Source organism: Chiloscyllium plagiosum, chromosome 3, assembly GCF_004010195.1.
Source record: "Chiloscyllium plagiosum isolate BGI_BamShark_2017 chromosome 3, ASM401019v2, whole genome shotgun sequence".
NCBI classification, from domain to species: Eukaryota; Metazoa; Chordata; class Chondrichthyes; order Orectolobiformes; family Hemiscylliidae; genus Chiloscyllium; species Chiloscyllium plagiosum.
The window spans coordinates 73,488,698-73,501,330 of record NC_057712.1 but is presented as its reverse complement, the minus strand read 5'-3'; the positions used below and the strand labels follow the sequence as shown (position 1 = coordinate 73,501,330).

Here is a 12,633-nt window from a genome sequence, read left to right as displayed (position 1 = left end):
TTCCAAAACTATTTAAGTTAGTGATTTATTTAAATATAGTGCTTAAATTGCCTGTTAACAATCATTATGGACTGTATATCAATTTAATTTTCACTATAATTAGGATTCCTAAAGCAGTTAAAAAGGATCAACTTCCAAAAATTGTGTGCACCTTTTATTACTAAAATAAACAGTAGCCACTCGGATATCTGATTTAAAATAGTGATCTGCTTTTTTTGTGGCATATACTGGTGATTCACTTCAAAATGAAACCACTCTAAGATAATGCTTCAATAAGACTTGTAACTTTTTTGAATCCGATTTATAATAAGGAATGAAAATATTGGTTGGCAGAATGTCCTGAATAATTTCATTGTTAGATCACATTCTGTACAGTAATGGAACCTTAGGAAGTAGACAGGCTCCATAAAGAGCGTGTGACAGAATTATCAGCAGCATAGTATCTGCATTCCAGTCATTGTGTTACTGTGATCTAGGTCATATGGCACTGAATGTAGCCAGCTGTTAAACATTTGTGACTCTGTACATCCACTTCAAATGCTCTTCTCAAGTCCCATGGTGGTGATAACATGCTGTAAAATAAGCAAATGTAAATTCTTTCAATTTGTTCACATCCAGTTCAACCAAGAAAGACATATCGTGCACAAAGTTAAGGAAAAAGGATTGTACTTCACTCCTAGATTTCTTAGAACACCACTGATAAATGAAAATATTACTGCTAAGAAGTCAAAGACAAAGATTAATGCAGAGTCAGGCCTGTGAAATAAAGTAGAAGACATTACAAAGGCAGGAATGATTGTGGGTGTGAAAGAAGAGGAAACTTAAGGAGCTCAATAAAGACATGACGATAAGAACCTTGAATTTGATGTGGTATTGGATATGAGCAGGTGAGTTTGGAAGTTTAAGCAAATGCTTTACAGGAATTGAAGAAAGAGAAGAGCTGCTATGGTAACACTGGAGTTGACAAATGAATAGTTGGAAGTTGGAAGCAGACATTACTTGTGTGGGGGAGGACATATGGTCAGAAACTCAGGCTGGACAAAAGTCAGTCATCAGGGTGGAACTGGTTTGGTTTCCTGGCTAAGACAATGGTCAGGAAGCCAGTGGACTGAGCAGTGAAAGTATTGAAGACAATGTCAGAAACCAAAGATGAACCATAGAACACCTAAACGAACAAGGGCAGCTGCTGTTTACAGCACCACCCCTTCCAAGGTGCCCTCCAAAGCACACACCATCTTGACTTGGGAGTATATCATAGTTCCTGGGTCAAGATCCTGGACCTTCCTTCCCACCAGCTCAGTGGGTGTCCCCAGTGAATGCAGCACTTTAAAAAAAATGCAGCTTAACAAAACCATCACCTTCTCCAGGACAATATAGGAGTCAATGACACCCACACCCCCTAAACAAGTTTTTAAAAACTGAGAAAGAATTGTGAGAAATAGTTTTCTCCTGGACCAGTTTGTAGGTACCAAGCAAGGTTTCTCCTGCTTTCTTGAAGCTCCATGAAAAAAAAATCACTCCTTTTACTATAAAGATTACTGTTTTATTTGAAATGCTATCTCAAGGAGACAATGGGTGGCTTGTGGCTCAGTAGTTAGTACTGCTGCCTCGCAGGTCTAGGGACTGGGCTTGATTTCACCCTCAGGTAACCGTCTGTGTAGAGTTTGCATGTTCTCTCCATGTCTGCTTAGCTTTCCTTTGGAGTGCTCCAAGTTTTCTGCCACAGTTCAAAGATGTTCAGGTTAGGTGGATTGGCCATGTCAGTGTCTAGGCGGACTAGCTATGGGAAATGTAGGGTTACACGGATAGAGTAGGGAGGTGGGTCTGGGTAGGATGCCCTTCAGAAGGTCGATGTGGACTTGATAGGCAAAATGGCCTGCTTCCACACTGTAGGTTTTTCTCATTTGTAAACTTTACCTGTAAGAAGTAATTTTTGTCTGTCAAATGGATGTGTGTTCCGCTACCACAATAACATTAACTTCAAATTTATATTTTCAATGAAAAAGCCAACACTTGGATCTCAATGTAAATTTTCTCACCCAGCGCTATTGCTTCACTTTAAACTTTCAATAAATAGTCTCGCTGTTAAAGGACAAAACAAATCTCTGCCTTCGACTACGTAAACAGTCATAGAGTCATAGAGATGTACAGCATAGAAACAGATCCTTCGGTCCAACCTGTCCATGCCGACCAGATATCCCAACTCCAGCTAGTCCTACCTGCCAGCACCCAGCCCATATTCCTCCAAACCCTTCCTATTCATATACCCATCCAAATGCCTCTTAAATGTTGCAATTGTACCAGCCTCCACCACTTCCTCTGGCAGCTCATTCCATACACGTACCACCCCCTGCGTAAAACAGTTGCCCCTTAGGTCTCTTTTATATCTTTCCCCTCTCACCCTAAACTTATGCCCTCTAGTTCTGGACTCCCCGACCACAGGGAAAAAACTTTGCTTATTTATCCTATCCATGCCCCTCATAATTTGTAAACCTCTATAAGGTCACCCCTCAGCCTTCGATGCTCCAGTGAAAACAGCCCCAGCCTGTTCAGCCTCTCCCTATAGCTCAAATCCTCCAACCCTAGCAACATCCTTGTAAATTTTTTCTGAACCCTTTCAAGTTTCACAACATCTTTCCAATTGGAAGGAGACCAGAATTGCACGCAATATTCCAACAGTGGCCTAACCAATGTCCTGTACAGCCGCAACATGACCTCCCAACTCCTGTACTCAATACACTGACCAATAAAGGAAAGCATACCAAACACCTTCTTCACTATCCTATCTACTGCGCCTCCACTTTCAAGGAGATATGAACCTGCACTCCAAGGACTCTTTGTTCAGCAACACTCCCTAGGACCTTACCATTAACTGTCTAAGTCCTGCTAAGATTTGTTTTCCCAAAATGCAGCATCTCGCATTTATCTGAATTAAACTCCATCTGCCACTTCTCAGCCCATTGACCCATCTGGTCCAGATCCTGTTGTAATCTGAGGCAACCCTCTTCGCTGTCCACTACACCTCCAATTTTGGTGTCATCTGTAAACTTACTAACTGTACCTCTTATGCTCGCATCCAAATCATTTACATAAATGACAAAAAGTAAAGGACCCCCTCTTTTGTCATTTAGCCACATTAAAAAAACTTGTAAACACAATATTAATTGAGCATTAGTTTAATTATCTTGGCAAACAGGATATAGATCAGTCATGTAAGTTAAAGTATATTATTAAAATGGTCCCATGATTCATCTTAGAAAATGCAAATCTCCTCCCTATTGATATCAAATATAAAGTACACTCAATGAACAAGGTTTCTATAGCTATTTATATTTTTGTGTATGAAGATTTGTTGCACTAATCTTTACTGTGCAATTATGTATACATATAAAAAGCTTGCAAGAAGCTGGGTGAGTTTTTGAAGAAGATACCTTATCTGAGGTCTTTAATAGTAGGGCACAAATGATTCCTCTCTATCTGGTATTTCTTTTAAATGATTATCATCAAAAATTAACTTTCAAGAGCCATTTGTCTAGCTTATCCAGCAATGGGTAAAAGGCTGAGATATGAAATGCAGAGAGTGTGGCCTTCACAGTGACCTTTCTTCTTAAAGACCCGAATTGCTTTGTACTGAAACTGCTGTTAGGTTCTCCAATTTAAAGAAAGATTGTCTGAACTTTCTTTATGCTCTACATATTTACTTTTAATGAGTGCTTGAATGGCAGCAGAAAAGGTCACAGTCTATGTAAGTTAATAAAAATGAATTACCTCTCTTTATGTAAAGTATGACAGATAATTCTATTTAAATCAACCACAGCATTCTCAGTAGTAGTCTAATGTAGAATGACAATCAAAGGAGAAACTATTCTATCCTTACTTATCAATAGGTAGTCCTACTTAGGACAGCTGGTCATGGCATAAATGGAACACAATAAATTAGACTATATTTGGTGGGTCACCTTGTATCATTCCTAATTTTCATAGAGTGTACTACTATGTTATGTAAATGCTTACCACTACTTTTATTTGAGGATAGTTGAATTGTATTATTGGAAAGTAGAGTCCAGGCCAAGATCGGATCAACTATGATCATGAGGAAAGCGCTGTGGCACTGTATTCTCAAATTTCAATACATCATGAAGACCATTCAATGCAAATAGATTGAATGTTCTCTAATTCAAAGGTCCATTTTTAAAAAAAAATTGGTTTAATTTGGGATAAATTAAATAAATAATGTCATTTATCCAGGTGAGGACAATTGTCGGCTTATTTTAAAAATAATATCTGACTTGTCCACCCAAATGTCATACCTATTAATAACTTCTTTCACATAACAGGAAAGTGCCAGATAACTTCTGTCTACAGCTAATCAGTTCACATACATATATCTGTCACATAAGACACGACAAAGTGAATCCAATGTCACAGTGATATGTCCTTTAGAACTGGGCTTCTCAACTGCAGCCTGACAATTTAGCTTATTTGGAAAAACACAGGAAATTATTTTCAAGGCCAAATTACATTTTCATTCATATAGATACAAATTCAAATGATATGAATTTGTCTGACTTTGATAATTGAGACATTAAAAATCAATAAATCCAGACAATCATTTTAAATAGATCACTGCCAAGAGTTTTCCCCAACGAATAAAGACAAGCCCTTCAACACAAATCAGAAATAATGTGAAGGTGCCAGAGTTGGACTGAGCTGGTCAGCTACCTGATGGAGGAACAGTACTCCAAAAGCTAGTGCTTCCAAATAAACCTGTTGGACTATAATCTGATGTTGTGTGATTTATTAAACAAATTTTACATTTAACCTGCTTAGTGATATGGTCAATTACGGAGTCCCAGTCTGTGTAGGTTAAGTATTAAGAATAAGTCAACCAAGTTTCTTTGGTCAACAATAAATAAGTTGCTTATTAACAAAAACAAACTTACTCAAACAAAGATGCAGGGCTTGTCAGTTGACCAACAGTGCTCATGGACTGAGTTACCTCTCCCTGCTAGTGGGTGGGTTTAGCTCCATTCTCATCTTTTAGATTACTATGGGAAAGACAGTCCATCAAGCACTCAGTGTGTCCATTCAAAAATACTTGAGTTGACTGATTCTGTTATATTACTGAGAAAGTGAATTCAGAGTAAAGAAACAATATTAGTTCCCTAACTCTCACCTCCATAATTGATATAAAAGTTCTCATTTTAATAGCATAATTTACTTCCATTAGAATGGTTTGTTCTTAAGTTGTGCAGCCTACTTTGAGACTGTAAATAATCCTATTTTGCAATCTGATCAAATTTCATTTCAGCACATCTTTAGGAGCTCTCATTGACTCATTTGATCTTTAGTAAATCTTGGACAGAGAATGCCATGAACTGATTCAGCTTGACATAGAAATCACACCATTAACTCGCTCATTATAATTGAAAAACCTTTGGCTTCCAAAGTTGCAGAATTCTCAAAACGGAGATGGAACTGTTTTGTACTACATAGCGTTGAAACATTTTGGTTCCAAGTAGTGGAAATATGCAATTTCCTAAATATGCAAGTTCATACAATAATGAGGATTTGAGCTTCTCCAGCTTGAGGAAGAAAGTATAAGGAAACTTTCTTAAGGAAAGGTCAGTTAAAGGTTGTTTTTATCACCTTCCCATACAGTGAATACTATGTTCATGAAGAAAACAGCATTTGTGAATATATCAATGCTGCCAGAAATGTTGCAACTAATACCACTACTTCCTAAAAAGAATTATGTTCACAAAATATTTAAATGATCACTCAAAAATAGTGGACCAAATGTAAGCATCCTTGAATCTGTTTGTCCAAATTAACACAATAAATTTTCCATTTGTGATTTTGTTCAATTATTGAAAATGTCTGTAGTGTTGAGCACTGCACCTTTTTATCTTGATCGTTCACTTTTGCACATTTCCTTTGCCTGCCTTATTAGATCTCCTAGAGAACAAAAGCATCTTCTGCACTTTCTACAATCTTTCACGCTTGTCTTCACACCTCTTATAATCTCTGCTTGCATCAGCATGGATAAGGTTCAGCAGATAACCCGCTCTGCCATGAGAAGAGCCTCTGCAATCGAAGTGAACCCACAAGCCCGGCGAAATCTCCAGGAACTATTTGTCAATTTTACTTTGATTCTCATATGCCTCCTTCTTATGTACATCATAAAACTGCTGATGTGATTTTTCTACCTACTTTCTATGGGAAAATGGACTCGTGTTTAATGGACTATTATGACTCTCTATGGAACCTTGACATGATTTTGTGAATGTGTTGTTTTCAGAATACTTAGTTCTATGAAAATAAGCAATTGAAAATGAGATTAAACACAGTCTGGTCTTTCTTTAAACAATATGATTTTGAACATTGAATATTGAGAATAGAGAACACATCAGTTTAGAGCATCTAAACTACACAAGGCATAAGTGCATGTTACAGTATTGTCTTTTTCTTGACCTGTAGCATAAATTAACTTTACAAAGCTATTACTTTGTATTACCTTCCATTTAAAGTGTACTTTCCATTTCTGACTCAATGAAAAAAAATCATTATCTACTGCAAATGATGTGTAAGTTGTCACCACAATTCTTGTTGGTAGAAGATGTATGGACGGAAATTAAGATCCAATAAAGAAGACATTCTAAATAGGCTGGAACTACTGTATGTAGACAATCACTGGAGATTATACACTTTACATACCATATTAAAATATGGTTGTAAAACAATTATTTCTGTTTTTATCATGAAAGCTTCTCATTCTCAACAGTGTACATTTTGAGAAAGTTAAAGATCTGAAAATAGAAACATGTTTATTGATAAGGGAAAAGCATAAATAACCTTATACACATGTCCAAGTGCATCAGCAAATTATTATTTCATATCTCACAAATCAATTTATTTGAAATCCTCTATTAACCTACTACAGTGTAATACACATATGTGCATAGTAAACCATTCTTGTTCATGTGAGTATATAAAAAAGTTAAAAAATCATCACAAAATGGATCCAAATGAAGAAGTCCCTTTGTCCCATTTAATATCAGCTTTATAGAGTACCAATCCATGGCAACAACAAGTTGTTTCCCAAAATAAATCTGGTGTCCTAGTCTCAACTACTCTTGCCTCTGACCTCTCCTAGCTATTTGTACAAAGGAATAGTTTCTGGCATCTGTCTTAAGCTCATAAAAATAACGTTTATAACTGTAAATATGTAAGTATAAATATCTGAAGTGCGATATTATTTCTCCTGCATGTTTTTGAAATGCTGTAATGTGAAAATATGCAATAAAATTCCATGCAGTTTCTTTCTTCTCTTGTGCCTTGATGCTCACAGTAACCCAACAAAACCTGCTAGAGACAAACGTTGGTTAAAAAACATTCACAGCACTCTGTTCACATGGAAGGAGATAGTCAAAGCCATCACTTTGTTAAACTCCTCCATCTGTATTCACTACTCAACCTCTCTACTTTCTGAAATTATCCAAATTCCTTTCTGTGTCTGAAAGTTTCCAACATTTATTTGGAATATGTAGGAACATCAGACTGAGGAGCATGAGTAGACCATTCATCCCTTTAAGCTCAGTTGGCCATTCAATAATATTGCAGTCGATCTGATTGTTTCTCAACTACACTTTCCTGTTTGTCAACCCAATAACCCTCAACTCCCTATCTATCCAAAATCTATCCGACTCAGCCTTGAATAAATTCACTGACCCAGCTTTGTCTGCTTTCTGGGGAACAGAATTCCACAAAGTAATAAGCTTCATTAATTTCTGCTCATCTCCTTAAAAGTGAGATCTTTTATTCTTAAACTTTGACTTCGAATTACAGTTTCTCCTACAGGGGAAACACCCTCTCAGAGCCTGTCCTGTCAAGTCCCCTCAGGATCTTCTGTCTTAATAAGATCAGCTTTCATTCTTCCAAACTCTAACTCTCACACATACCAGATTAGTTTTAGCCCTTTAGCATACTCTCAAAATCCAAACCTTTCTACCAACTATTTGTTAAATTCTTTCACCAGCACTACCCCCACATTTTATACTTATATTTCTGAACCTCTTCCACTAACTCAATTTCAAACTGTTTTCTGCAATATTCTTATTTTGCATGAAAAGAAAGACCCACTGGGGTGATGGGGCGTGTCTCCTGCCATCTGGAAAACCCACCAGGAACCCTGGTCACCTTTTTTAGGGAAGGTCGGCACACCCAATTAGAAAGGGGATTGTGGGAAGGGAGTCACAGTGGGGTGCCGGTACTTAGTGGGCAGCTGTCACCCCTACTCCATGCCAGTTCCTTTTATTCAGCATCCAGGGATGAATGACGGACCATCGCTAGGATCTTGCAAGCGACTCCTCATGAGTTTGCTGTCATACTAATTAAGAGATTGACTCAGTTGGCCATAAACTGGACTGGAGGACAACTTGCCCACTTGCAAACCCTCCCTTCCCTGGTTGATTAAATTCCATTTTGCCCACCCAATTTTCTGTGACAAAGAAGCAATTGGATTCAAAACTATTCTCAAAAATCTTAACATTGATTGCATGCGCGTTAACCTAGCACTGCTTTAAGTTGAATTGCCACTTCACTAAATCTTGTGCTTCCCTTCCCCACCCACATGCTGTGCTGTGGTGAGTTTGGTGGAGATAAGCATTTAATCATAGAGGAGGGGGGGTGCCATCCTGTTACTTTCCCAATTAGGTCTGGGGTAGGATAGACCATGGACAGATTTCAATTGGATTAGATTAGATTCCCTAAAGTATGGAAAGAGGTCCTTCAACCCAACAAGTCCACACCGACCTTCCAAAGAGTAACCCAACCAGACCCATTCCCTTACCCTATATTTACCCCTGACACTATGAGCAATTTAACATGGTCAATTCACCTAACCTGCACATCTTTGGACTGTGGGAGGAAACCAGAGCACCCGGAGGAAACCCATGCAGACACAGGCAGAATGTGCAAACTCCACACAGACAGTCGCCCAAGGTGGGACTTGAACCCGGGCCCCTAACGCTGTGAGGCAGCAGTGCTAACCACTGAGCCACCATGCTGATTTCCTGCCCCGGTGCCAATGGAGAGCTAGAAGTGGCAAATTAATAAAAGCTCCAGAGTTTCAGCCTATCACGGATATTAACTGAGCAGCAAAAAGGGGTTTGCCAAATGGGGAGTACAACCAACAAATCCTGGCAAATTGCTGGCAGGATCATGCAGGGCTCCTTGTTCAAACCACTTTGTGATTGATCTGGCCACTCATATGGATTTAGGGAGCAAGGGGGGCATTGTTTCAAGCTGACAGCTTTTTTTCTACCCTTACTTTCCCCCTCATGCCCATCATGATTTCCATGTAGTCATGCCCATTCCCCACTAATGTGTTGTATGGAAAAGTGCAAGAAAGCACTGTAGATGCATGGTACACAGACATAAATATGCACTCTTTTCAATTAAAAACGTGATGCCCTGAACCTTTACTAAAGTACCGTGTGCAGTTTTGCTTCCCTTAAATTTGTGAGGATATAATTGTCATAGCAGAAGTGCAATGAACATTCAATATACTCATTCCTGGGGTGGCTGGAGTGTCCTATGGAGAGAGATTGGGAAACTAGGCCTATATTCTCTGGAAGTGTAACAAATGAGAGATGATCTCATTGAAATTATTAGAAGGATAGACTGGGTAAATGCAGGTATGATGCTTCCCCTGTTTAGCGAGTCTGGAACCAAGTGAAATAATCTCAAAATGACAGGGAAGCTACCTCTGACCAAGACAAGGAGATTTTTGTTTCTACCCAGAGGGTTTGGAATTCTCTATGATCGAGAGATGTGGAAGCTCAGTCATGAAGTATTCTTAAAGTACAGATTGGTAAATTTGTAAATGCCAAAGGTGTAAAGGACTATGGGGATAATATGGATAAAGGGCTTTGACCTGGATGATCAGACATAATCCGATTGATTGGCTAAGCAGATTCAATGGGCTGAATGGCCTATCCAGCGCGCGTGTTCCCACCTAAAAAGCATTTACTTGCCAGAAAAAAAACTGACTTGGATCCTGAAATTGCACCAGATATGTTTTAAAGTGTATTTCATTTGGCCTCCATACATACTTGAACAATATCACTAATTATTTTCTACAGTGTAACCCAGAGGCTGAAAGTGTGCTAATTAAAATAACTTCCCAAAATTTGCTCAAATTAAAGCTGAGAGGTCCTGGTGCATTTGTTAGCACTTTGGTAAATAGATACTTTGTTGGTCACTACACCAACCTATTCCTCTGGCATAAAAGTGTATTTTAGAACTTTAAAATTTCACAAATTCTTTAATAAGTAGAATGAAGACTGAACCTTGAAATAGAATTGTTAACATCCCACCATTTGGTTAAAAATAAATCGCTTTGTTCCCACCAGTTTCAGGAGCATAGATTTATTTCTTGGCGCTCATTGACATTGAAATTTTACTTTACCTAGCATCAGTTCTATTAAATGCATTGTAAAATTTCTGCTTTGGGTTGATCCACTAATGTTCAGATTATGGAATTCCAGAACACATGTTTGGTATTAGCTCCATCCCTTAGGCAAGGATTTTGGAAAATGAGCTAACTTAAGTCACCAAAATAGACTCCTATTGCATGAGTGCAGCCTATCCTGAGCAGAGATTTTCAGATCACACCACATCACTCTCATCTTTAATTAGGTGGCATGGAGGGAATTTCTTTAAAAAGCTTCTCCTATTGTCGAAAACATACAGTGAGAATAGTCTAAGTTTTAACATCTCAGGGTAAGCCTTAACCTCATGATAAGGCAGATTTAGGTTGGTTGGATAGGCTAGAATCGCAAAAACCTGATTCCCGACACAAACTCCAATCCATTTGTCATTTCACCTGATGTTGAAAAGTGAATGGGAGATCAACTACTCGAAGCAACAGGCGGTGTCGTTAAATGAGCCTTATTGACAGACAGTTTTTCCAATATAACAACTGCTGGCTTGGTTTTCTGAACATTAGTAAAACTGGCAGTCTCCTCCGGGCAACACTTCACAGGAATCAGGAACTAAGTGCTTTACTTATGATGTCTGGACCCACTGCGGTGACCCCCTACTAAACGCCATCCCACAATAGGGCTTCCCATCTCTCCTTCCCTTGTACCAGGTCTGATCCACTAGCCCCAACTTGAGGCCTCCCCACCTCCGAACCCTCACCCCCAGCTTGTGCAACTTTCCTCCACAAAGTTTATTAACTATTCCTGTTGTCCCATAATTTTCCCCTGAAGTCAGAAGTCCACTGACTTGAACCACAGCTGAACAATTCCCATCTCCCACACCCTCTCAACCGAATCCCTGGGAGTCAAGTCAGTAAAAATTCTGACCCTTCTCCCAGCACAACAAATAACATTTTACAGGATCTCCATGTAAATATGTCTGGGAAAGGTCATTTGGCTCAGCTGCCCTGATTAAAATTCCTGTTTATGCAAAAGGATGAAACTTGCCCCGTGTTGAGCAATGATTATTGAATTAGTATCTGTCATAACGACAGAACTGGTAAAAAAAAAAGCCATTCAAAATTGGAGCAGGTTGATAGAATGGGAGGGGAAGGCTTGTTGTGTTCATGATTTCTTACATTAATATGGAAGAACTGGGAAAGAAAATAATGATGCTATCATATCTTTCTGCTCAACGGATATATTTCAGTCAGCTTTTATAGATAAAACTGCAAAATAATGTATTTACTTATTTATTAGTGGGACATGGGTGTTTATTGCCCATCCCTAGTTGCCCTTGAGAAGGTGGTAGTGAGCTGCCTTCTTGAACTACTGCAGTCCATGTGCTGTGGGTTGGCTTACAATGCCATTAAGGAGGGAATTCCAGGATTTTGACCAAGCGACAGTGAAAGAATGGCAATACATTGTCAAGTCAGGATAGTGAGTGGCTTTTGAATGTTGTTGAAGCTTCATCTATCCAGGCGAGCAGGGAGAATTCTATCACACTCCTGACTTGTGCCTTGTAGATGATCGACAGGGTTTGCGGAGTCAGGAGATGAGTTACTCATGACTGTATCCTAGCCACTGTATTTAAATGGTGAGCTCAGTCGAGTTTCTGGTTGATGGTAACCCTGAGGATATTGATAGTGAGGGACTCAGTGATGGTAACACTGTTGAATGCTAAGGGGCGGTGGTTAGATTTCTCTCTTATTGGAATGGCCATTGCCGGTCATTTGTGTGGCACTAATGTTACTTGCCACTTGTCAGCCCAAGATATTGTCCAGATCTTGTTGCATTTGAACATGGACTGCATCAGTATCTGAGGAGTTGCAAATGGTGCTAAACATTGTGCAATCTGTGCTACACATTGTGCACTTCTGACCTTATGATGGAGGGAATGTCACTGATGGAACAGCTGGGCCTAGGACACTACCCTGAGGAACTCCTGCAGAAATATGCCAGAGCTGAGATGACTGAAGTCCAACAACAATTGCAACCATCTTCCTATGTGCCAGGTATCACTCCAACCAGCAGAGAGTTTGTGCCTTGATACCCACTGATTCCAGTTTTGCTAGGGCTCTTTGATGCCACACTAAGTTGAAAGCAGCCTTGATGTCAACAGCTGCCACTTTCACCTCACTTCTGGAAT

At 39.1% G+C, this 12,633-nt stretch overlaps 2 protein-coding genes across 4 annotated transcripts in view; one reads left to right on the top strand and one right to left on the bottom strand.

Moving 5' to 3' along the window:
• The window catches only part of cep85l (centrosomal protein 85, like), a 299,535-nt gene that overhangs the window by 103,350 nt on the left and 183,552 nt on the right, over nt 1-12,633 (bottom strand). The window lies entirely within an intron of this gene.
• pln (phospholamban) lies at nt 6,042-6,663 on the top strand. Its single transcript, XM_043684478.1, has one exon. It carries the CDS (start codon nt 6,042-6,044, stop codon nt 6,198-6,200), a length of 159 nt encoding a protein of 52 aa, XP_043540413.1. The 3' UTR covers nt 6,201-6,663.

What these genes read in the sequence shown, in the direction of transcription:
- pln (XM_043684478.1), top strand. Translation starts at nt 6,042, where the DNA reads ATGGATAAGGTTCAGCAGATAACCCGCTCTGCCATGAGAAGAGCCTCT.